We start from the raw sequence: 26,753 nt of genomic DNA, 5'->3' as shown, positions 1-26,753 counted from the left end.
ACATGAATTAAGCTCGTCATCTTCCAAAGATGTCTTTATTTTAGTACATTTGCAACAGCAACAAAAGTGAGGACAATTCCATTCAAGGTGGTGGCAGAGGTGGTGGAGGTGGAGGCGATGGTAGTGGCTGTTTGTTTCTCTCTCTCTGAATTTGCTAAGTTTACAATCGGAAATTGCATAGAATTTGTTTTCCATCAGCAAATGAGAACTCTCTGCGTGAAACTCCTAATTGGTGAAGTCAAGCAAAGGTCAAGCAGCTGCAGAAAGCCTCACCCCTCCCATCACATGTGTGCTCTGGACTCTGCAAACTTCTCACATGGAGAGCAGTCACTAGCAGTCACCTGGTAACCTGGACAGCATCAGTAACTCCTATTTGGTGGATGGAACAGAAGTTAAATGCTTTACCTAAAGTCATACAAGGTGGGGGGCTACTGCTCAAGCTGAGGTTAGGACTCAGGAGTTCCTGGTTCCCAGGACTGTGTATTGACTAGGAGACTCCACCTCTCTCCCAGGAACCTAGCAAATTCTTGATTACTTAAGGTCTTTCTATTGAATAAATACACACACGCACACACGCGCACACATACACACATGTACACTTGCACCCAGGTCTCACATCTAAGTAGCAAGAAACTACCCAATCCATGATAGTCTTGGGGGTCTGGCTTCATAGGCAGCCACTCACTGAGTTTGGTTGAAAAGAGATGCAGTTGACAAAGTATGCACCATACCAACGGGGTGGCCCGGTCCTTCGTCCTCTGTGAACAGCATGTTCCACGGGAAGCCAAGGCCATGGTATGGGAAAATTCTGTCTACTCTTTCCGCTCCTTAAACGAAGTCCTAGGATACTTTGTGCATTCTGTTCTCCTCCCCTGTCTGTCTTCAGAGACTACATTCACAAAAAGATCAAATCAAACACAGTAATAGTGAAAGTCAGAAAGAGAAAGGGAAAGAAAAGACAGATTAACCCTTGACATCCCAGGCGTTTCAAGGTCTCTCTGAGTATACGATGAGTTAATTGCTTTTTGGCATCTAAAACTTTACTTCAATGCTTTTGAGACTCTCCATCTGACTCTTCCCGAGACCCCTTCTCCTGTGCTCCTGCAGGCCCCCAATCACCATACAGAAAGGAGAGTTAAGCACCTGAAATCGGATGCACTGGTAACGCAATATCCCAAAATTCAGGAAGAAGAAGAAATGGGGATTATTTAGGCTTCCATTCCCTAACCCAGCCTCCCCCTCCAAAAAACACAAAACAAATTAACAGAACTGAGAAGATGACAAAGAAGAAAAGGAGGAAAGGGAAAAGAACATTAACAAAAATATACAAATCCAGAAAAGAAAAACTTCCCTGTTTAATTTTTTTTTTCTGTAAGAACTAGACGGAGGGTACATTGGCCTCTGACTAGGGGGAATTCAGCTGATGATTCCACCAATTCATTGGACTGGTCTGGGTAGGGACCCCCCACCCTATACGTTGTTATTTTGGCGAGAGGGAAAGGCCCGCTGGGAGAAGATGTGTCTTTGTGCCCAGGAGGGAGGGCCGACCTTTGCCACTTGGGTGCAACGTCTCCGGCTGGACCCCGCTGCCTGACCGGGCGCGGTCTCTGGCTGGGGCGTTAGGCTCCTTGATCTTTTGGAAAAGTGACTGGCTCCGAAATCCGGAGAGGTGTCGACGCTGTACAAGTCCCGGCTCGCGGCTGACAGCAGCGCCCGCCCCGCCCCTCCTGCCCCGCCCGCCAGGCCTCCGCGCGTCCTGTGGCCGCCGGGACTACTCGGGCTCGCTGCTGTTGGTGGTCTTCTCCCACTCCAGGCTCTCCTCGCTGCGGGCGGGCGACGGCCGCGCCCGCAGGCCCTGGAAGCGGCGGCACTCGGGGCAGACGCGGATGTGCGTGCAGCCGCGGGCCACCAGGGCGGCCTCCTGCGCCAGTCTCTGCGCCAGCTGGTCGGGCTCCCCTGCCCCGCACAGCTTCCCGTTGCTGAGCGTCGCCGTGCCCCGGGGCCGGCGCTCCTCGGGTACGGGGGGCCGGGGCGGCGGGACTCCGGCGCGCCGCCGGCGGGGGTGGATACTGTCCTGACACAGGATGATACTGCGCAGCTCGGTCACCATCTCCTGGCAGACGGACACCTGGAGGAGAGAGCGAGGTCAGGGCCCAGCCTCTCAACCAGCCACCGCGGGTCCCCTGCTAGTTCGGTCACAGAATCGTGTCATCTTAGGTATGAAGATAATAAAGGCCTTTCAGTCCATCTCCTCACTCCACTCCCATTTAATGTCCAAACACCCTCCATACCATAATATTCAAGAGCCCCACCAGCTGGTCTCCAATCTTTGATGAACACCTTCAAAGACAATGATCTCCCTTTTTTTTTGCACATTTCCATTAAATACTGCTTCCTTTTACCCAGCTAACAATTTCTGTCCCTGAAATTTTCATTCATTGATCCCAGCTAAATTTGGACCTTGAAGCCTACTAAATAAATAATTCCTCCACCACATGTAAGTCTCTCAAGTATCTGAAAAGGCTACCGTGTCTCTATGAACATTCTGTTCCTTAGGCTGAAGATTCCTGTTTCTTTTAGCCAACCGGTTATAGCTGGAGATGGATGTATCCTCATGATAACAAAAACAAGAGGAAGGTAATACAATGCGCAAACAGTATAGTATGTATCACACCCAGTGGGTCTGGGGCAGACTTGAATGCAAACCCACTAATATTCCTGTAGCAATATGTATGTACACTCACACCGTGTGAGTGTGATAAAGGCCACAAACATCAGTCAAGCGAAGTCACCACTGAGTGCATTTGCATCAAACTTACAAGGAACTTGGAACTCTCCCAGCTTTTTAGGTTTCAGAACTATGGATGAAGAATACAGGAGAGGGCTGGGCACAGTGGCTCACACCTGTAATCCCAGCACTTTGGAAGGCCGAGGTAGGCGGATCACTTGAGGTCAGGAGTTCGAGACCAGCCTGACCAACACGGTGAAACCCTGTCTCTACTAAAACCACAAAAATTAGCTGGGTGTGGTGGTGTGTGCCTGTAATCCCAGCTACTCGGGAGGCTGAGTGGGGAAAATCACATAAAGCCGGGAGGCGGAGGTTGCAGTGAGCTGAGATGGTGCCACTGCACTGCACTCCACTCCAGCCTGGGCAACAGTGAGACTCTATCTTAAAAAAAAAAGAGAGAATACAGATGGGCCTGTATTTTGTTGTTGTTGTTGTTGTTTGTTTGTTTGTTTAGACAGAATCTTGCTCTGTCGCCTAGGCTGGAGTGCAGTGGTGCAATCTCAGCTCACTGCAACCTCCGCCTCCTGGGTTCAAGTGATTCTCCTGCCTCAGCCTCTCCAGTAGCTGGGATTACAGGCACGCGCCACCACACCCAGCTAATTTTTGTATTTCTTAGTAAAGACTGGGTTTCACTATGTTGGCCAGGCTGGTCTTGAACTGCTGACCTCGTGACTCACCCGCCTTGGCCTCCCAAAGTGCTGGATTACAGGCGTGAGACACTGTGCCCGGCCGATGGGCCTGTATTACTACTATTACTATTATTATTATATCCATTTCACAAATGTGGAAATGGAGGCTCAGAGAAATTATGCATATTGCCAAAAATGGACTAATAGCTGACTCTGAATTTGGACCAATACCTGTCAACTCCAAGCCCGCACATGCTCTGCTGAGTGCTCTAAGTTGAAAGGACACTTTCCTAGACCATATGGGAGAAGTCCTCAGTTCTTTCATGTTCTTTCTTCCAATTCTATAAATGGGACAGTTGTTCTACCATAACCAAATCGCTAACACAGCATTGACTCTTTATTTTAGCTATTCGGAGTGCTCTAACTACTTGCTGAGTTTGTCAGTGTACTTCCAGACCATGGGCGAGCTTTGGGGAGAATAACAAAATGTGAAGCGGCTATAGAGAGGTGATGTCACTTAATGGAATATGGCCTACATTAGTTTTCCCGACTTGGATTATAGGACCCCATCACACCCCCACAATTGTTAACTAAATAGCAGAGACTCTTGGCAAGTCACTTAACCTCTCTGTGCTTCTAATAATAACTACAATAAAAATAGTACCACCTGCCTAATCTATTACATGTGACAATAATATAATAATGTAGATTTATTGACTGTCTACTGTGTGTCAAGCACAGGGATAAAAGACACAGTGTTTACTGCAGGCAGCTCAACCTCTAGTTGGGGGCTGATACCAAAATAATTGCAACGTGGTGTGTAAGTGGTTCATGCCTAGGTTACAGCAGTGTCAAGAAGGAGGAGGATGACCAATTGCTGAGACACAGCAGGAGAAATGAGGAAGGATTCACAAGGAAGGGAACACTTAAACTAGGTCTTAGGGAATAAGTAAGACCACCACCTTTTAAGGGGTGGGCAAAAGGAGAAAGCCAGTAAAGCTGGAGACAGCAACACGAGGGGAACCAAGAAGCTGGGTGCCATGCAAGGCAAGGGAAGAGGGATTCTGAAAAAAAAGTATCCCCATCATCAAGGGACACACCGAAGTCCAATAAGGCCCAATAGATTCTCTTTGGTTTGGTCCACTGGGAGGGGTCAGACCTTTAAGCACTGGCCTTTCAGTGCAGGGGTAGGGAGAAGCCAGGCTGCCCTGGGTTTCGGACCAAATCGGGGGTGAGGAGATAGACTGAGAGTCTCTCAGCTGGATCCCCTTGGTTTGGAAGAGGAGAGGGATAGAGCAAGCAATAGTAATCTTCCTATTATTTTGAAATACGGTAATTGTGGATTGGAGAAAGAGCAGGCAGAAAAAAATACGGGGGAGAAAGAGGATAATGCTGGAGTAGCTGAGGAAACACAGGATCAAGGAAGAGACAGCACAAGGACTGGGCTATCTGCTGCAGCTGCAGGGTGGCTGAGCTGTGGGGAGATGTTTAGTGGGGGTTTTAATTCAGGGCTGGCCACTCCTGATTTCTTGGAAGATGGGAAGTAAAATGAAGCTCTATGCATGCAGAAGCAGAGGAGCTTGAGGAGTGGGCAACAGCATGGAAGTCCTACAAGGAGACAGCAAAGGGGCTGAGCACAGAGGACCAGGACTGGCAGGCAGTGTTGTGTTAAGGCTCCATGTGAGGCCAGACTCCATAGACTTCCAGGGGCGCTGTTTGTCCTGCTGTGAGATATTTCCCCAGTGCCAATTAGGAAAGGTTTTAGGAAGATTCAGAGTTGGGAGACTGAGATAGAGGCTAATGTAACTTTAAAAAAAAAGTCTAATAATGCAATTCACACGTAAGGATTTATGTATTTTCCCTGGGGTGGGTTGGAAGAAGAGCAGGATAAAGTCTTCTTCCCTCTTCTCAAACTGTTGAAGCTGGGAAGAGTTTATATTAACCCTGCTCTAAGCCACAGCTGGGGAATTGAACTTATTCAAAATCTCCGAGAAGGGAGATACAATTCTTGGATTCACATGAGTCGGGATATCTCTAAGGATCTTTCCCTGCAAGGCAAAAACATACTCAAAATGGAAGGACTGAGGTTGTCTTTTCTATAGTAACCTGGTACTTTCACCTATTTTTCTCAACTACATCTTAAATGATAGTTCTAGAAGGCTTTGTTGTTCATAAAAGCTTTTTCACATGCGTATTGGCTGGACTGTTTCAAAGAAAACTGAAGCCCGGAGATGTTAAGTGCCCCTTCTGTAGCTGCATAATTACTAAGTAATGAAGCATTGATCCAAATCCCCTCCGCTGGGCACTGGGATTCTCTTCGCTGCACTTCCTGTGGGAAGCGTCAGAAATGACTTCATATGTGCATGAGTCGATGAACTTCACCCCATCTGCCAACACTACGGATCATACCCCTTTGAAAGTTTACCTCAGTTGTTTCTGAGTGTCTGAGAGTCCATAAAAACTCCAACATAGCCATGAAAATGGCCACGATTAAGCCACAAATAAGAACCACAAAGATTCCACCAATATTCTCCATTCCCAGGCCTGTAAGAAAGTGATAACAAATAAAAAATATTGTAAAAGATCAGAAAGACACAATCACTGTATCAAAAATGCTAAAATCATTTAAACAAGAACTTGAGTATTGTAGATGCTCAAGTAGACACCCATGAGTCTACCTGACATGTAGATACCCAGTCCTTGAAGATATTTAATTATTTATCTGGAAAAAAATGCAGCATAGTTGAAATAAAATGGAAGAGAGAGATCTTGCCATCAATCAAGGACACTGCCAAGAAGCCTACCAAAGGGTGTCTGGGGCTGGGTGGTGGGGACCTTTTAAGAAAAGGGCTCAGGCAAACTCTGACAGCTTATAGAGAGAGACATGACGCCAAAATACCTGCCAGTTCTAACAGTTTCATAAAAGTTTTACTCAATCTTCCTAATATTGTATTTATGTGATATAAAAGCAACTGTTTTGACCAAACCATGGATAGAACAAATTCTATTTACCTATCTTTGTCAACATGTTACTAAAATACTTATTTGGAAAGTAAAACTTTTTTTTTTGGTGAGACGGAGATTTACTCTTGTTGCCCAGCCTGGAGTGCAATGGCGCAATCTTGGCTCACCGCATCCTCCGCCTCCCAGGTTCAAGCGATTCTCCTGCCCTAGCCTCCCGAGTAGCTGGGATTACAGGCATGCGCCACCAGGACTGACTAATTTTGTATTTTTAGTAGAGACGAGGTTTCACCGTGTTGCCCAGGCTGATCTCGAACTCCTGACCTCAGGTGATCCGCCTGCCTCAGCCCCCAAAGTGCTGGGATTACAGGTGTGAGCCACTGCGCCCGGCCTGGAAAGTAAAACTTTTTATCCCACCAAATGAGTGCTTCACAAACCAGTTGCCATCAGAACTGCCTAGAAAGCTTGCTAAAAATATTGATTCCTGGTCCTTACCCTACTCGATCAGTATCTCCGGACATGGGGCCCAGGAATCTGTATTTTCATAGGTGATTCTTTTCTAGCCATTCCTAAAAATAGTTTACAAATTGGTAATTTTAGAAGCATTGTGCAAGTTTGTAAGTTCCTGGGAGTCAGACATCGTTTCTGGTCATGTCCTCATTGCAAAGCACGATACCTGGCACACAGTAGATAGTCAATACATACTTATAGGATATGATGTGGCTGTTTCATTTCCACTGTGTCAAACACTGAGTTCAGCTATGTAATTAAATGCTTTTTTTGGCATTAGAGAAACCCAAACACAAAACACCCTGATTCATCTGGGGCCACAATCAGAAATCATAAGGCGTCTTTCATCCAGGAGGGTCTGTTGTGTCCCCTGTTCTTCAGGAATGCTCGCACATCTGAGTGTGCAGTCAGTAGTGTCCTCACAGAACACGGAGCCTCGTCAGTGTCAGGGGCAGTCAACTTCGCACGGCACTATGAAAGGAGTCACAGAGCCAGAGCAGAAATCGACGCTACCTTTTGCACCTTGGAAAACTGGAAAAATAGCCCTATCTGGCCATTTCGGGATGCCCAGGGTTTCCTTTCACAAAGTCCTAAGTGGATGTCTGATTTTTGGTTTTAAAATAACAGTGCAGTAGCCGTCCCTGCCTACAACTGAAAATCTGCTTAGAATGACGCTGAGGACTCACATGATGAACGCACCAAATGAATTATACACTCTGATCTGCAGGTCCACAGTCAACTCTTGAGTACCTGTGTGAATGCGGGAATTCTCTATTTTGAATAATAAAAAATAGGGGATTATTTAAAAACTCAATTCTACCTTCCAAGAGGAAGGTGCTTAAATGGGCAAAAAGGCCTTAAAACACCTATATTTGGAGGCCCCATCTCACATAAAAGCAAGTAGAAGAAAATACACCCACATCTTGTGTTAACACCTGTCCCTCTAACCTGGGCCATTTGGGTAGAAGGTTTTCACTCTGGGATCATCAAGAGCCACAAGAAGGAGGGGATGAAAAAGGGACACTTGAGAGGGAATGTACCAAGGAGCTGGCTGGGGTTTGTAGGCAGATACTTCAGCCCACAGATTTAGGGGTGGTGAGAACTGGAGTATTAGGATGTGTATCTGTGCGACACGGATGAATTACCTTCTCTGGCCAGCCCCTGTGGAGGGAGGCTGGGTAGACATCCCTTGTGAATGGGGAAATGACAATGGTGACATGAAGGACAACCATCTGCTCAGGTAACTGGAGTCCCCAAGTGACTGCTGAGATTCTACAAGATACCCCCATCACTTGGCAATAGTTGTGCTTGAGATAGAAAACAGGACAAGGGGCTGGGTGCAGTGGCTCAGAACTGTAATCCTAGCCTTACAGTTGTAATCCTAGCACTTTGGGAGGCCAAGACAGGAGGATCCCTTGAGGTCAGGAGTTCGAGACCAGCCTAGCCAACATGGTGAAACCCCGTCTCCACTAAAAATGCAAAAATTAGCCAGGCGTGTAATCCCAGCTACTTGGAAGGCTGAGATAGGAGAATCACTTGAACCCAGGAGGTAGAGGCTGCCACTTGATCCGAGATCGTGCCCTGGCACTCCAGCCTGGGCAACAGAGTGAGACTCCATCTCAAAAACAAAAACCAAAAACAAAAGAAAATAGGACAAGGGCCCCTTTGCAGAGGGTCTCACATTCCTCTTGTTTCTGTAGAGGTGGTTTTCTTTCCCCTTTAGGTCTTCTTCTGCTACCTGCATTCCAGCTGTGCCCCCTGCCTCCCTATCAGTCACCTCCCTGGTCCTCCTCCAATCTTCTCTCCACTGCCCCTTTCCTCAGTACATTCACATACTCATGTCTCTCCCTCCTTAAAGACAAAGAAATCCTCCTTACTCTCTTCAGCTCTGTCTAATCCAACACTTCTTCTCTCTCCTTCCATGGCCAAGGATTTTGAGAGTTGTCTACATCAGAACTATTTTAAGACCTTCTAAAAGCCCTTAAAATCACTTATATTTGGAGGACCCATCTCACACAAAAGCAAGTAGAACAAAATGCACCCACATCTTATGTTAAATGCATTTAAAAATTTTTGCTTCTGATATTATTGAGTGGCAAGATACAGTTAACTTAAAATTGGCTGTGATTTCTCAGCAATCATTGCACATACATACAAAAGAATGTTGCAAAATTAAAAATATAACCAATAAATTCTTTCTACATGTAATGCAGTTTTTACGAATATTAAATTTAAAGATTAATGAAGTTGAAACAATGTTACATTTTGGAGATATTTAATTAAACATGTCTTCATTTAATCTTGCAGTTTCCTTTTTGCATTCTGAAAGCAGTAATTTTTTTCAGACCTCAAACATAATTTGGACACTCAAAAAGCTTTTAAGCTCCAAGTAACTCTGTCTATGATATCTAAAGGAGAAAATAATTCTGTTTTGAATACTCTTTTGTTCTTGCTATTCAATCTTCATCTCATGCAATTTTGTCTTGCACCACTAAAACCACCCTTGTTATGGTCACCAATGAACATTTTGTTTCTAGCCTAATGGAAATTTTCTAGTCCTAATCTTGCATGACCTTTGTTAGCATTTGACATCGTCAGTCACACCCCCATCTTGGCATTTTATAAAGCCACTGCTTATCACTCTCTTCCGATCTCCTCAATCTCCTTTAATTGGCCTGGGGCACATTTTCTTCTCATTTTCCTGCCTTTGGTCTCCTGCCCTTCCTCCATGTCTTGGCTATTACCAAATCCTGCTGATTTTGCCTCCTGAATATTTTTCAATTTCTTACCCTTCTCTCTATTCCTCCTGCCACTTCCCTAGTTCAGGCCCCCACCATCTCTTGCTTGGACTATTGCAGTAGCCTTTAAAACTATTTCCCTCCCTGTAGCCATTTCCTCCTCAACTCTGCACACTACATAGTTGCCTCACTGATCTTTCCGAAATGCAAAATCTAACTGTGACACATTCTCACATAACACAGAATTGTTTATAGTTCCCAGCACACAGCATCGTTGCTCCTACCTTCCATACCTTTGCTCCTGTTAATTCCTCTGCCTGGAACCTACCCCTACTCCCGAGACACACACCTGGCTAAACTCAACCTTTCCTTTAAGACTTAGCTCAGAGGTCACTTCCTCCAGGCTGTCTTCTTTACTCTTACCTGACTTTTAGTGATACTACTTTTGTGTTTTACTAATAATACCTTGTTTATCACTATTATGCATAAAATAATACACTAGTTTATATATCTGGATTTCCCAGTACACTGCGAGTTCTTTGAGGGGAAGAACCATGCCTTGCTCAACTCTATAACCTCACAGTCATGGTACCTGGCCCATTATAGGAGCTCAGTAAATGTTTGTGGAAAGAATGAGCAGAAAGAGAGAGGATAAAGAATTCCAGATGTAGAGGGCTGCATTACCAAAAGCTCTGGACCCATATGTATTCCTTTCTAATTAAATTTGGTTTGAAATAATGGTAAAACGTGACAGCTCTGGTTGAGTGCTCCAGCCTGGTCATAGAAGAAGACGGCCCAGACTGTACTGAGTGGTGGCTAAAGGGGACTGAATATTGACATGGGCAATTCACAACACAGACTGCCTGTGTTGGGTGGGGGTATTGGGACAGTTATCAACAGGCATGTGGTCTGCACTGGGATAATTTTTATTAGATCAGGGAAAGCTTTTGAGGGAGCTGAGGTTTAACAGGAGGCTGGTAGAAACCATGAGTCATTGAAACACCCCATAGTCTTTCTTTCCCAGCTTCTCGCATTTCAGGGCCAGCATGTTAATCATGGGTGTTGGCTCCAGAGTCCTGATTCCTGGCTGAGTGGCCTCCTCCTCACAGAAGCAAGGCTTGTATACCATTTGTGCCTTGAGGAAGTTATTGGAAAGAGGAAGCAAGAATAGATTGCTGGCAGAGTCAGAGTTGAAAAACAGATGGAGTGGGGAGTGGGAAGGGAGAGTTCGGAGAGCACAGCAGTTCCATTTAACACTGTCATCAGTCATTCTCTAGAAGTCAAATGCCTTCCACAGCACATCGACATCCATCAGAAAGGGCCCTTGATGTGAACTCCCTCCAGCCTACAAGGCCCACGCGGCACTCACAGATGCCTCAGCACCGGCAAGGGGGACTGGGAAGCCATCTAGTCATCTCTTTCCTTCCCTTCTTCAGATGGGACCACGCATAAGCCATGCAGGCAGATGGCTTTACAAACTGGGACTTTCTCCTGACACTTGAGTCTCTGAGCCTCAGCTAGGCCCCAGCAATCAGCTGCAGTCACTGAAATAGAATCACGCTCTCCCCACAAACTCCTGGTTGGCTAAATACTAACTTTGGTGTCACCCGCAGACTGCCCACAAATATTTTGCCCACAAAACGATAGTTCACAAATGCAAATGAATAATGTTCTTTGTCTCTTGAACTAAGAACGGGAAGGGCACCCTGGAAGAGGGCACCTGTGAAGAGATGTGAGTCTCCACCCACCCGCTTGCTCTTCCTTTGGTTCTGTCTGGCTAATAACCACTTCTTGGATTCAGGTACACTTGTGCCTAGAGCGTAAAACCCTCACATATCTCCACGAAGCACTGTGGAAATCTGCAACTAAAATACAGAGGGAAAGCTCCTTTTGAACAAACAGTGAGGGAAGGCTGAGAAAAAAGGCAGAGACCACAAAAGCCATGGAGGCAGGTGCAGAGAATCCACTCACACAGAGAGAGGACTGACTAGTGCCACGAGATCCCGGCAAGAGACAATGTATTTGCTCTTTGACCTTGGTCAACAGATCTTGACTGAGAAGCTTCTATGAGCTGGGCACTATGCTAGGTGCTAAAGCTCTGTGCCACACTGGCTCATCAAGAGCACTGGACAAGAACATGAATTCTTGGACCCATAAGGCTTTCAAGCACTTTCTATTTCAGAACTATATTCACCTATAGCCATGTAAGTATATCAAATAGTCCGATCTCTAGGGACTTATTATTGTAAACAGCAACTTCATGTGTCCAGGTATAAACTGATCTACATGACCTTCCCAGAAAATGCAAAGTGATTCATCATGTTGAAATGGTAAGCTTGACATTTTGTCTTGCATTCACCAAAGCATCTGGTGACTAGACCTAGCAGATTCTGGAAAGAATAATGGGAGAAAAGTAGGCAAAAGGGACTCAAATCCGAAGAGGGATGGGAGAGGTATTTGATAAATTTTGCAATTTATCAAAACACGAGCTATGGGAGGGTGCTTATAATCCATCAAAATATGAGCTCAAATACCTCATTTTTCATTTGCTATCTCATTCAATTATCATTAAAAACGCCATAGAGAAGGCCCATTGTCCCCACTTTACAGTTAAAGAAACAGAAATTCAGAGAACTTAAGTTGTCCATGTTTTCATAACTAATGTGAATTCTGGATCAGTTTGATTCCAAAGCTAATGCTCTGTATAAATATAAAGCTGACCTTTATGAGTGTTTACTCTGAGCAAAGTTAGCATGCTAAATGTTTTAACTCAATCCTTACAGTTACCCTGTGAAATGGGCACTACGCTTACCTGCATTTTCCTGACACAGAAACCAAGGTACAGAGGAGTTAGGTAACTTGCCCAAGGTTCCACGGCTGACAAGTGGAAGTGCCCAAATCTAAACTGAAGCCAGGCCCCCCTGCTGGCCAATTCCACACCACCTCTCCCGGTCACTCGGCATCCACTCACGCTGCAGCGGGGTGATTACAGAACTCAACTTGGCATCCTAATGACTGAACACATTCCTGGGAACCTCTAGAGGGACACAGGGCAGGGGTAAGGGGGTCTATGTGTGAGCTACAGCTCAGCTTATAAAATCCCCTTCTGTCCTTCAGAACATGACATCGCATGTTTGAATCGATGATTTGTTGGCTTAATCTTGGCCCAGTTTCCAGACAACAGTGAGCTGAAGTCTTAACAATTCTGACCTGCTTTGTTGCAGACTCATGGGGCCACCATTTGCCTCTGTTGTGATCATGGTTTCTGGAAATCCCTCTGGAGTTTCTCTCTCTCAAAAATAGATCTCATTTGATCAGAGAGAGGCTTCCTCCACGGCATCTCTCGGAAACACTATCTAAATTCCCACATTCAGGTTTCCAGCCTCGGCTCTCTCCAGAGAAACCAGAGAACCAGGATAACTACGCTGGACCCCATGAGAAGAAAGAGAGAGGGAAGCATCCCTGGGGCCCCTTCCACCCCCATCACTCACCCCCACTCTTGCTAAGATGTCTCACACTTCCATTCCCACCGTGCCAGAGAGCAAACTTCCTGTTTTCCAAGGGTTCTGTGAGTCCATGCCACTGGCCTCTTTTCCATTCTTGAAAGGGAACCCTGATTTTCACAGCCTGGTGGTGGATTTATGTCCCTTTGAAGCCCGATTGTGAGCTCGTGTTTTTCAAGATAAAGGTATTTAATTTCCTTGGAGTTCACCAACCACCTTTTTGTCTAGCAATTGTTCTGCAAAGACTTCAGTAATCCAATCTCCTTGAATTGGGATGCCGGCATCTGTGAGTGGCTAGCGATATTTCTTTTTATAGCAGCTAAGTGAGAAAATAAATAAATAAGTGTTTTTTGAAAAGAAAAGGCAGAAGAAAATGAAACAGCTTGGAATGGAGCCTGTTCCTTTTTGTAATCTCCAGTTTTCCACAGGATCTGCTGTTTCATTTTTTTAGCGAGGTAGGGAGGTGGACAGTCACCCAGCTACGGGCAGGGAGAGTCAGAGGGGGCGAGGAAGCTAAGGGGTAATGTTGTGGCTCTTACCAGAGGCAAGCAAGACCTGGCAAAAAGACTCGGGATTGGTGGCATTATCACAATGTTAGGATTCTTCTCTGGAATTTGGCAGTAATGTGTGAGCTGTAATATTGGATTACAAGTGGGGTAAGCACCAGTTCCTTTTCTTTGAAATTTCTCGCATTTTAATAGGATAACAAAGTAGAAAAGGATTATGTTAGGCACTGGCGTTATCGTCTGGTACATTCTAATTAAAACTGCAGCCACTCTCAGTTTCAGAGGTCTCCGAAAAACAGACCCACTCATAGTTCCTTTCACCTCTATCCCTCTCTGCCCGTTCCATATTTCTCTCCTTCCTTTAGGCACACGTGAAAGCCAACTGATTCAAATTCTAAAAAACAAAGATCACCTAGGAGCTGCTTGGGAAAGCAGGTGAAAGCTACTGCCCTCTGTTCAGCCTGAGACACAAGAAAAACAATGTTCCTAGGTCTCAATTCTTGGTGAACACTTAAAGACGTAAAGCCCGGGTGCGGTGGCTCACACCTGCAATCCCAGCACTTTGGGAGGCCGAGGAGGGGCAGATCACTTGAGGTCAGGAGTTCGAGACCAGCCTGGCCAACATGATTCTATCCCGTCTCTACTAAAAATACAAAAATTAACTGGGTGTGGTGGCACGCACCTGTAATCCCAGCTCCTCAGGAGGCTGAGGCAGGAGAATTGCTTGAACCCAGAAGCTGGAGGTTGCAGGGAGTCAAGATCGCACCACTGCACTCCAGCCTGGGTGACAGGATGAGAATCTGTCTCAAAAAAAAAAAAAAAAAAGATTTAACGGAAGAGATGTTTGGGTCACGTTGGTCCTGTTTTTCCAAATCCCTTGGACAATGAATTACACACCATAGTAAGTTTGACAGTTAATTTACGAGAGAGAGATCAAGCAATGGCACCTCCCGTTTCAGGCTAGTGCTTCTTACTTGGTTTGGAAGAAGTCACATGCAGTTTCGCTTGGCCAAGAAGCCTCTTAGCCTCTCTGAGTAATGTTTGCTTGGGCTCCAGCCATGGCACAAATGGGGCCACCACATTAAACTGGCACTAGCAGCTATGGCTGGGACAGTAGCTGAAGTCCTGGCTTTCAGAGTGATTTGCATAGCATCTCCCAGACAGCCCCACTCTGAAACATTGCCTCTTACTAATACAGCTCACCCTCTTGTTCCAAAGGATGACCGTAGAGAGACAAGTTAACACTGGCTGGCTGATAGCACCCAGAAATCTTCAGATGCATTTGGGACCTGGGCAGGATGACGTCCACTGTTTATTTTCCCTTTCATCTGTTCAGTTCTCTTCCTCATGCCAGGGAACATTTGGTCCCAAAGTGCAGTGGAGAGAGGCCTCCTGTTCACTTCTTTCCATCTTTCCTGGAAGCCTGATCTCCCTCTCTGCCTCCCCTCTCCCTCCACCCTGAACTCCACTGTCAGCGCAGTCTTCCAAAGCTGTGGAACCATCTAAACCATTGTGGATGCAGAACTGTTTCCAAGGCCAACAACTGCAACAATTATAACTTTATATTTCTATTCCACCTCCAACTTCCATTTCCACCACACGGGCAAAAACATAGAGACTTTTCAGTCATTTCATGTTTAAATTCGCTTAAACCCAGTGTCTTCTCCATTCCCCCTTCTTTCCGGGATGTATTTTAGGTTTGTGATTGTGTCATTGTATTGGGGTGGGGATAGGTGTCTGGTCTTCTGCTGTAGTCCACTTAGATTTCCAATATCTTTGTCTGGAGTTAAGGAAAACTCAGGCCTTTCACTGGGCCCTCTGCTGTGGGTCCCTATGTGCCACCTCTTACGTCCCCCACTTCATGAGGCATGGCACATATTTCCGGGGTTTGCCAAACTCCAGAAATATGCGTCATGCCACAGTACAAACTCATTACACAGCCAAACTCCCCAGATGCGAATTCTTCTCTGCTCCACATGTACCACCCACAGCCCCTGCACAAGTAAAAATCTCTTTAGAACTCTTGGAATACCCAGCTAATTCTGGGAGTGCTGTCTGCCACTCTCCGGCTCCCAGGAGGGCAAGGACCAAGCACATTTTAACATGTCACTTCCTGCTCAGAAGCTCCTGTCCTGGCCAGGGCATCCTTTTATCTGATTTGCAGAGCTGGTGGCCTGGTTCTTCTATTTCTATTTTTTTTTTCCACTCCTACTTCTAGCATCAACTTTTTGCCCAGATTCTATTAGGAATTAACCTTCTGTATTCCAAAATACTTCTCTAGCAAATCAAAACCTCACTCTCCAAGGACATTATGTCTGCTGTGAGCTTTAAGAACTTATTTTGGAACTTAAAGCCAATAATTCGAGTTGGTTTCTCCCGAGGCAATAACCATCCCCTGGGACCATGAATGCCAGCAAGAGCTCAGAATTCCGTCCCACCACACCTGCTTTCCGTGTGCCACATCTCACCCCAGAACCTTTGATGGCTACTGCCAATTCTCCCAAACCCAGCCCAGGGCACTGTTGCTGTGCCAAGGAGTCTGGCAAAGCTGTGGCATGCTGTTGGGGCATCTTCCTGGGACACTGATTTTACTTAGGGCTTGGGTGGGAAAAAACATTCTTACATTAAATAAACATGCCTATATTACAGAGTAAGATGCAACATTCACATGTATTTTTAGGACAGAACAGAAGACTTTCAGGAAATTCCGAACAAGTAGGCTGCTTTAGACAATGTCCTAGATCCCCAGCAGTTCCCATTTGGTCTCCTCTGCTTTTGGTTCCTCCTGTGAAAATGCGTGAGACAGATTGGTTGCAGTCCAAATACCTTTACCCAGTTTTCAACTCTCTCTTAAGTCCAACCTCATCCTAGCTATTCAAACCGAGTTCTCAGTGTAACACCTGTGCCTCACAACAGACCTAAAGCAGCGATTCCTAAGGGATGCTTCCAGGTCCAGGCCATGTGCCCTTAAAGCCTTCCCTGACCGTTCCACAGAATTCATCACTTCCTCTTCTGGGCTTCCAGACATTCTCTTTGTACTGCTATTAAAACTCTCCCACACTGCAACCATTACAGCAACTATCTGTGCCTCTCTCTAGCTTCTAAGCCTCTTAAGGGCAAGGCCAGGTTGTGTTCCTTTTGGTAATTTCAGAGCCTCGCGCAGTGCCTGGTACACAGTAGTTTACCATGCTATTTGTTGGCAGCAATGAGACCTACATGAATGCTTTCCATGCCAACATTTGGGGTGCTGGGCTCCTGTTTCCGAGGAAACAATCATAAGGCTTTCCAGACTTTTCCTCCTCCAAAGTCAGGACGACTTTGAGATGCTGGCTCGCTCACCTATTCATTTATCTATTGTAAATGAATTGTTCATTGTTTCATCCAATACTGATGGCAGGTGATGTTCTGGGCATCAGGACACAAAAATTAATAAGACACAGTCCCTGTCCTTGAGTTGCTTATTGTCTATAGGGGGGAAAAATGTCAACAGATAGAAAATAAATGTCTTAAGTGTTGATTTTTGAAGAGCCCTCAGCCTTAGGGAGAAGGGATGGATGGGCACATTCGCAGCTTGGGGACACTATTCAAACCTCTCATTGTGCCTTAATTGCTCGTTCAGGCCTCTCTCTTCTCCAGCACCTCTGCACCACCGCATGCCTTTGGTCAGCTGTTCAGAGGCAGGAACAACTGACTGTGAGCGGACAGCTCCTGGTGCGAGGGCTATTGGGGAAAGTAACTTCAAGCACAGTCTCATGAGTCATGTTAGCATGACCCAGGAGAACACAACAATTGGTAGCTTCTGACAGCTAGCGGCAGTTTTCATCACACATCCCACAAACACTGGGTAACTACTATGTGCCTGGCTCTGTTGGGGAGGCTAGGACCACAGAAGCAAATGAGACTGAGTCTGGGTCTAAGGTGCCGGCAACTGAGCAGAGGAGACCAAGATTGCAGCATAGTGTGTTGAGTGCTCTGTCCAAAGTCACAGAAGGCCCCCGACCCACTGTGGTGAGGGGAAAGGGAGATCAAGGGTTTCTAGGGAGACAGATACCTAGACATTTCTCCTATTTCACTTATCAAACAGAGGAAGGATCAATAAGCAGGAAGTCATTCTGCTGTGGGCCCCAGGTTCACCTCCCCATTTCCAGTTTAGAAAGCTGCAGAGCACAATACCACTACTGTTTCCCTGCAGATGGAGGTGAGACGGCACTCTTTCCTGCCATCCTTTAGCTCACTGTTATCACAGAGCAACATTAACATATGCTGACAATAATCCAATTTTATTTTAGCTATTCCAGGTCCAGCCACATGTTTCCAATCCATGTGTCTTTTTTTCAGGGAGGGAGTGGAGGAGCATTTTGCTACCCACACCTTCCCTAGTACAAACCCATTACACAATCCAACTCCCCAAATGCGAATTCTCTGTTCCATCTGGACCACCCACAGCCCCTGCACACAGCCCTGCCCACTGCGCTGACTTCTGCTCCACATCCGTCTTCAAGGTGCTTATCTGCCTGCAATGCCCTCCTCCCACAGTGTCGACCTATTGAGGTCCTGGGCATCTTCAAAATCTAGTTCATTCTATCTAATCCACAAAAGCGTCTTGACACTTTTTTCTGCATCTCCCCCATTTTCTTTTACTCTGAACAAGCAGAGGTAATCTCCGCACTTCACCCCCTAGCATTTAACTGTAATTTGGCAAGTGTCAGTAATTGTTTGCTGACCGCTTCCGGTAAGTTACTTTTGTTTCCAGAAGTCACTTTAAGATGCTTGCTGATAAGTCTGCAGAGCTTTCTTACTCCCAGGCGTGTGAAGTGATGTGCTTGGACACCTCACTGTCACTCAGCACATCCCCATTGATGGAATGTCCAGCTGACCCTTGAAAATAACTCCCCTGCAGGCAGCTGATGGAATCAGACAGCCCGGAAGTTCGGAGAGCAGCAGAGTACGGTGCTAGGATGCAGATCAGTGACAGCTGCGATACACCGGGCCCGGGGAGGAACCAAGCTCTGTGCTTTTTCACTCTCCCTTCACAGCAGCCCTACGGTGTGTTACTTACTGAACTCATTTTACAGATAAAGGAATGAGGGCTCAGCGCTGTTAACTAATGTGCTGAAACTCACAGACTCGCAGTCGGTGCAGACAGGACTGAAATGAAGTCTGCCCATGCCCTGTGTCCATTCATGTCCACTGCTTTCCCCATGGTCAGATCTGGCCTTTGGGGAGTGAAGAGCCAAGAAGTGTGTGGCCTCACTCAGTTCCTCTGAGGGGAGCATTTCCTTTAAATTATAAAAAATACTTGCTCCATATATCCATATTCTTGAGACCACTTCTTGCAAGATAGAGATCCACGTTCAGACACTGAGAATCACATAGTTATTCATTCACTGTCTCATCAGGGACAATGATTCATGCTGAGCAGAAAAGACAAGCACATGATATCCTTCATTCTGTTCCTCAGCTGTCTTCCTCAGGCAGAGCATGGACAGGTAAATCTGTTGCATATTTTAACAAGGCTGCAGTAGATGGAGTAGTAGATATGGTATGTGACCATATGATTTATTGTCTAAACCAGGCCACTTTGAGAATGAAAGCTGTCTAGAAATAATTAATAGGCATTAACTGATCTATAACAGATAGAAACAAGACTATACCATCCTGGGCAAACCAGGGTAAGTGTTCCCCTACAGAAAATCCTGGGTGCTCAGGCACCCTCAACACTCCTTAACCAAACATCTCAGTCAGGGACTGCTTTCTATTTAGCCAAATTTAACATTCGCTCATTCATTCGATAAAATATCCACATGTCCGGCCCTGTGGGCAGCCCCGTGATGACCAACCCTGCCCTTATGAAGCTTACATTCTAGTAGAGGAAGTGGAAAGTAAACAAATACATAAGAAATATAATATCAGGTAGTGATGAGGTCTGAGAAGGGAAATAAGGTGGGGTTAAGGTGATGGAGAGAAATGTGTAGGGTAGGAGTGAAGGGCTCTTCAAGGAGAGGCCAGGAGGAGGGAGCAGGTGCACAGGCCCTGGGGTGGAAGAGCCAGATGGGAGGCTTGGGGACCGGAGAGAAGAGAGGAAGGTTGAAGGGGAACAGATCATATAGGGCCCTGAATTTTATTCCCAGTGGGATGGGAAACCGTTGGAAGGTTTGAGCAGGGGAATCCTGACATCGAATTTGCATTTTTAAAAAGGATCACTCTAGCTAGTAGTGGAGAATATATTGTAGAGACGCAAGAACGGGAAACTAAAACCAGGCGATTGTGATTGCACAGGTGTGAGATGATGCGGCACGGGCCAGGGTAGAAGCCGTGGTGCTAGAGGTCAGAGGCAGCTGGGTTCAAGAAACATCATGGAGGCAGTCTCTAGGACTTGGAAGCCAGGTGGACACTGGGTGCCCGTGATACGCAAGACCCTGGGACAGACCTGACCCCCTGCCAGCCCAGCTTATACCTAGGTTCCTTCCAAGGCGGTTCTGGATGGGTCCTAGAAGTCATTATGTGTACCTGGAATTTGAACATGAGAAACAAGCTACTTTGGTCCTCTAGGGCAGAAGGAGGATGGCCCTGAACGTCCTTACCTTTAGCTCTGTGATCTTCCTCCTTGGGGCACTTCCCTCCTTCCCACCATTTGCGCTTCAGGATCTCCAGGCGGTTGTTCTCCTGCAGCTGGAGAATGGCCAGATCAAACTCGTCCCGGAAAACCGAGCCTGTGGGGGTCACAGGAGAACCCAGGACACAGGTTGTGAATGCCCTGTTAGGCGTCACTCTGCTCCCCTTCCCGGCACACCTCCTGGCCACCCTGCCTGCTTTCACCTCGAGAGGGGACAGACAGATGCAGCGGATGGGGTGAGCCCATGGGGCCACTGCTCTCTACTCCATCAGGCTTCCCGGGGAGAGTGGGGCGTTCTGGCTTCACGCAGGGTTCTCAGGTTTTTCTACTTCCCTTCTCTCCATGCTAACTGGCGCGTCCAGCCCATGGCCAAACACCCCCAGACGGGTCAAGGAAAGGCTTTCCAGGCAGTTGTACCATCCAGCTCCCCAGCCGGACACCACCACTTTCTAAATTAAAAAAGATGGTCTATTCTGGTTAAACAACCTGCCACCAACACACAGGACACTGGCTGCAAAGCATCCAATCCACCTCCAGGAGGCCAGAGTTTGTGTTTCTGTGACACAAACCTCTTAGGTGTGTCCAATTTCTACTTTATTTAAATTAATTTCTCATGGCCAGTCATGGTAGCTCATGCCTGTAATCTCAGCACTTTGGGAGGCCGAGATGGGCGGATCACTTGAGGCCAGGAATTCAAGACCAGCTTGGCCAATATGGTGAAACCCCAACTCTACTAAAATACAAGAATCAGCTGGGTGTGATGGTGCGCACCTGTAGTCCCAGCTACCCAGGAGGCTGAGACAGAAGAATCGCTTGAACCTGGGAGACAGAGGTGTAGTGAGCCGAGATCGCACCACTGTACTCCAGCCTGGGCAACAGAATGTGAGACTCCGTTTCAAAAATAAATAAGTGAATCAATCTCTTAGGCACTCGTAACTCTCACTACATTACACCTGACAACTGTTTATCCAGAGAAGTCACCAATCATTGAGAGACGAGCCACACCAGAGTGTGAGAATCAGGTCACCAGGTGTTCCCTATCCTCAGCGCTGCCTTCTGAGCGCACGAGAACCCACTGGCCTGTCCATCACCGTTTCTCCCACTCCTCCTTCCCTCCTCAAAAGAAGGCCTTTTTTTCTGTTCAGTACCATTCTTTATTTTTCTAATGCAATTTTGCCAAGGAGCTTTGGTTCTAGAATTTAGGTTTAATCGCAAAAACAGGCTTAAATCAAACCATGGAAAAGCTCAATGTCTCAGCACAGGCTGAGGCCTGAGATTATTAAGAAAAAGCTGCCAAGAGGCTGGAAAACAACTAAGCTGCCCAGTTTCCTTGCCCAAACTCTATGAAGGCTGGATGTGGACAGATGCCCCAGAGGAGAAAGGCTACTGTGAAGGATCAGGCAGAAGCTTGGAACAAACAGATGAGTGCTTCTGAAATTTTCACATGCATTGCAATCACCTGGGGATTTTGCTGAACTGCAGAATCTGATTCAGGAGGCCTGGGGTGGGGCCTGAGAGTCTGCATTTCCAACAAGCCCCTAGGTGATGTCCATGCTGCTGGGCCATGGACCACACTTTAAGAGGCAAGGAACCAGAACATCTCCCAGATCTCTTCCAACCGTGACAGCCCACAGCTCCACGGTAGAACCTTCCCTACTACAGACACAACTCTGCTTGGATGCCCAAACCCCAAGCCTGTAGCACTGGATGTGTGCATGTGATTTGGGCAGACACCAGCAGAGCTTCATGTAGAGTAAGTACTTATTACACATCTTACACATAGTTGGACCCGAACCCCAAGCCTGCAGCACTGAATGTGTGCAAGTGATTTGGGCAAACACCAGCAGAGCTTCAAATACAGTAAGTACTTATTACACATCTGCAGTGAATGGACACATGAACGAGTTGTCTAACAGAGGTTGTTAGGTGGTGAGGCTAATGAACATTCCAGGTTGAGAGAGAACGGTCTAGCCCAGCAAGGCAGTTCAAGCAGTTTCAAGGCATGTTCAACCCAACCTCCTCACACACCAGGGGCCACATGAAAGACCTATTCTGCTTACTCGTTGGTTGCCTACTTAGCTCCTAAGCCACCTGATTAATTTTCCATCTTGTTCCTTGTTTCTCTTAATTTTCCTGGGTCCAACCACATTGCTTATTCCATAGTTAGGCTCTTACATTCCACTTAAGAATGATATACATGCTTGTATCTCCTGGGCATACCCCCAGCTGGACCTAAATCCTGGCTCATCAATGAACTGTGTAATGTTCTTTCCAGCCTCATGTGGGAAGCTGGGCTAGCTCAGAGTGGACCTTCCCACCTATCCTGTCCTTTCTAGCTGATAGGACCCATTGGCAGCATGGTCTGGTAAATGAATTACAGGACTGGAGACAAGCATTCTAGGCTCAAACCCAGCTTCTCTACCTATTCTGTGACCTTGGACAAGTAATCTCTCAGCTCTGAATCTGAGTTCTGTCCTCTACAGGATGGGAATAACCACATATATCTTGCAGGGGGGCTATGAAGTGAGATAAAATGTGAAAACAGTGTCATGTCAGATATAGAGCAAACGCATTTCCTTCCACTTTTCCTTGGTTACTGATGAAAATTTCTAGAGTTGTGGTCTGTCTTACCCCAACTCTCCATCGTTTTGTTCCACGAAAACTTTGGAAGCATTTGAAATTTAGGTAAAATTTGTTAAATTGCTAGAGTATCATCAAAGTGTGCCTTAAGTTCATTTTGTAGTTCACACTATCATCTTGAAACAAAATGTCAGTGAGTATACCTCTCAAAGGGGTCCATAATCTGTATTATTAGTGGACACCAATGAAATATAATAGCATATAGAGGGTGTGGAGGTTTATGAGTACCCGGAGTGAAGCCTCCAGTTCACAGTTCACAGAACTCCTAGTGCCATAATTTACAGAGTTGAGGGGTGAACCATATTATTACCTATGTTCATTTTCTTGGTTTCTGATCAGAATTTAAGTCATGTGCTTTTGTCAAATAGTGGTGGCTCATGCCTGTAATCCCAGCACTTTGGGAGGCTGAGGTGGGCGGATCACCTGAGGTCAGGAGTTCAAGACCAGCCTGGCCAACATGGTGAAACCCCATCTCTACTAAAAACACAAAAATTAGCTGGCCATGGTAGCGCATGCCTGTGGTCCCAGCTACTCGGGAGGCTGAGGTACGAGAATCACTTGAACTGGGAGGCAGAGGCTGCAGTGAGCCTAGATAGTGCCACTGCACTCCAGCCTAGGTGACAGAGTGAGACTCTGTCTCAAAATAAATAAATAAACAAATATATATATATATATATATGTAATAACATAGGAAACCATGTAAGAGATGAGAAGGATACTAATATCCCCCAAGGCAGGCTCAGTGTGAGACACTAAGGTAAGGCACCTAACTAGATTATGAGGTTTAATCCTCCCAACCCCATATGGTAGGTATTAGAAACCTAATTGTATGAATTAGATAACTGAGGCTAAAGAATGCACCTAAGGTACCACAGCCAGTAACTAGAACACATCCCGGGGTCTGCCTGACTCCAAGCCTGTGCTCTTTACACTCCACAGGTGTGAGTGGATCCTGCAATTTACAGAGTTTTGAGCTAAGGTAAAGATCAACAACAGGGATGTGTACTGTAAATACAAAGATGAGCATATCATATACCAATTTTCTCCCAGAGACTGATGGCCTTGATTCCCACTTCTTCCCCTGTTGCCTTGTACAAGAACACCCTCATGCAAGAACAACCCTCTACAGCACGGGGTCTCCATGGTGTGTGTGTGGAGGGGGAAGGGTGCATGTCAGAAGGGGCTGGGGAAACATTCAGATCCCCTTCACAATCACCACAGCAGCCAAACATGTCCTCTCCTCATCTTCTTGGGGAGGTTCTGTTAGCAGGTGAAGGCTCAAAGTCCAACGTGTGAATGTCCTTTTAAAAAGCACAGCTAGGATACCTTTCTGGAAGCCAAACATCTCTACCCTCCTATTAATAGAATGAGATGGGGTGACACCCAGTCAGCAGGCCGAACACCAGAGCGTTCCTGCCTCTTCTCAATGACCCACACCAACCTACTGTAGATGGATCAGTGAAATCCACAAATAATTTGAAAGCCATTTCATCTAATCATGGCCATCCCCTTTAGAAGTAAACTTTTCACTGGTGATGCTAACAAACAGCAAAATTAACTGATTTGAATTTCACCATCTCATCCTTCTTTCCACTGCTAGTAGAGACAGCAATCAACAGAGAAATGGCCAAGGGGTAGCAAGCAAGAAGAAGAACAAAAGGCCTAAATACACACCAAAGGCATCAATGCCCTTTAATAATTAGTATTAGCCCTTTAAATTAGTCAGTTAATCAATCAGTAGCTAATCAACTAACTCTTTAATAATCAAGGATTGAGCACTGGTCGTTGATTAAAAGAAATGTATGTGTTTGCTTTAAAAAAAAAAAAAAAAACTTTAGAATGTCCACCTAAAGTCACTGTTAAACTGGTTCTAGCAACAGGGGTTACTGGATTCAATGCTGCATTCGGTGGTTTGATCTACCCTGACCCTGTCTGGACAAAGCTACCCAAAGAGGCTGTTCCTCTCCCGCATACCGACTGGCATGCCAATCCCATAGCCCTTGGTGTCCAGCAGGCCCCCAATCTGAGTGAGGTTGCAGTTTCGCTGCCGATAGTACTCGTTCATGGTGGATTCCAGGAGGAAGGCGTAGTTGGAATTCAACACCCTGGCGATTCCCTCCTCTGTGCTCTTCACGAACACGCTGGGCTGCTTGGAATACATGTAATTCCACATGCGTTGGTAGGTCTGGTAGCGGGAATTCTGGGAAAAGAACAAAAGGAAGCAGGATTGGGAAAAGAGGAAGGAAACGTTGGTATAAAAAGAGAGGGAATCAAAGTGCACCTTAAGATGCTGGCCCTTCCTCTACTCTACCCGCTGATCACAGACAAGAACCTTTTCCCTTTCTGTCTCTCAACACAAGATGTTCACTGTCACTGTGTAATGGCAGAGGAGGGAGTTGTGCCTTTGATACCTTTTATAGAAAGATGAGGAAGCAACAGGGCACTAGGGCCCTGATTTGGTAATTGGTTTTGCCTCATCTACCCTCAAGAGCTCTTCTACCGCCAACCTCCATTTTCCGGTAGAACTGAAATTCTGGTTGGGTACCTTCATTGTCCCTCAATTTGGGGCAGTGAACTTAGGTTCATTTAAGACTATACAGAGATACCCTTTGAAGAAGCAGTTTCACTATTTTCTATCCACCCTAAACCAGTTGATAAATCACATATACGAAGCTGGCTGCTGTGTTACAAATAATAACAAGTCAGAGAACTCTGGGGGTCTATCCAAACCCTGTGTTTGCATGATGACTTCACTGCTCTCTGTGCCAGTAGGCACTGAGACTTGCCTGGAAAACAGAAAGCTGAAGGCACTGGACTTGTTTCATGTGAAAATGAACTTCTTGGATATTAGGTCGGTTAGACACCTTTTAACCCCAGGAGAAACCTGCTTCCCAAGAGAGCTTGAGGCACATGAAAACCACTATTCCATCTGGTCTGGCTGTCAGTCTTGTTGATCAATCAGTTTGCCTGACAGCAAACACATCGCTGTGGCAGGGCTTTCTCCAGAGCCTTGCAAGGGAAACTCAAAGAAGCCAACAGGTCCCTATCTGATACCGATCAAGTCTGGAATCAATGAAGCCAGTTCGTCTTAAGGTGGTGTTTCTCAAATTTCAGTCATTCGTGTATGAATCTTGCTCTAAATACTACCTATATGATTTAAATCACTTGTTAAAATGTAAATGTATACATTAACCTCGTTCTATGCAGTAATACAAATAAAACTACAAGTTTGATTCACTGCATATATACACTTTTTTTCTAATGGCCATTAATATAAACATGAAACTATGGCAACGAAAAAATGGCTCCACCACATTAGACCTAAAATCATCTCAAGTATCACCACTCTGGCACCGGCTGATATTAACACAAAGTTCTTTTGGGATCTCATTCCAGGTGTATTTTGTGGAGCAGCAGATAAATGAACCCCATGTGGACCTCCAAACTATATGTTCAAAAGAGATAATGAGATGACGAGAGATGTTTTTATCTCCAGCAGACAAACATCTCAACTTTATTCTGCCCAGTTCCCGATGTTGGTGAGCAACCAAATGGGGTTTACTTGGAAGAAGGTCATGCTGGAGCCTCCGTGAATTGTGCCATACTCAATGGCGGTCTGGTCAGCCAGGTCATCCACTGACTCAATGGGCACATCCATGCGCTGCACGGTCAGGAAGGCTGCCAGGTTGGCCGTGTAGGATGAGATGATGATCAGCGTGAATGCCCACCTATGTAGGAAAAGACGAGGAAGTCATCATTGCCCGGGCACTCCCTGGAGTCTTGGCCCCCAACCCCAGTCCTGCTGTGACATGGGAGAGACCAGGCATCTTTCTTCTGAAAGAGCTTTCAGCTTAGTGGGGGA

At 46.1% G+C, this 26,753-nt stretch overlaps 1 protein-coding gene across 1 annotated transcript in view; it reads right to left on the bottom strand.

Annotated features, from left to right (window-relative positions):
* Window positions 1-102: 102 nt before the first annotated feature.
* Window positions 103-26,753, bottom strand: part of GRIK4 (glutamate ionotropic receptor kainate type subunit 4) — a 488,614-nt gene continuing 461,963 nt past the window's right edge. Inside the window, exons 16-20 of the mRNA XM_026449832.1 lie at window positions 26,454-26,619; window positions 24,866-25,091; window positions 20,220-20,348; window positions 5,843-5,961; window positions 103-2,128 (exon numbers count right to left, since the gene is read on the bottom strand). Coding sequence (XP_026305617.1) covers window positions 1,772-2,128; window positions 5,843-5,961; window positions 20,220-20,348; window positions 24,866-25,091; window positions 26,454-26,619 — 997 coding nt within the window. The 3' untranslated portion in view covers window positions 103-1,771. The remainder of the gene's footprint in view (window positions 2,129-5,842; window positions 5,962-20,219; window positions 20,349-24,865; window positions 25,092-26,453; window positions 26,620-26,753) is intronic.

This window comes from Piliocolobus tephrosceles, chromosome 13 (genome assembly GCF_002776525.5).
Source record: "Piliocolobus tephrosceles isolate RC106 chromosome 13, ASM277652v3, whole genome shotgun sequence".
Taxonomy (NCBI): domain Eukaryota; kingdom Metazoa; phylum Chordata; class Mammalia; order Primates; family Cercopithecidae; genus Piliocolobus; species Piliocolobus tephrosceles.
The sequence above is the reverse complement of the archived record's forward strand: the minus strand, read 5'-3'. Positions and strand labels throughout refer to the sequence as shown.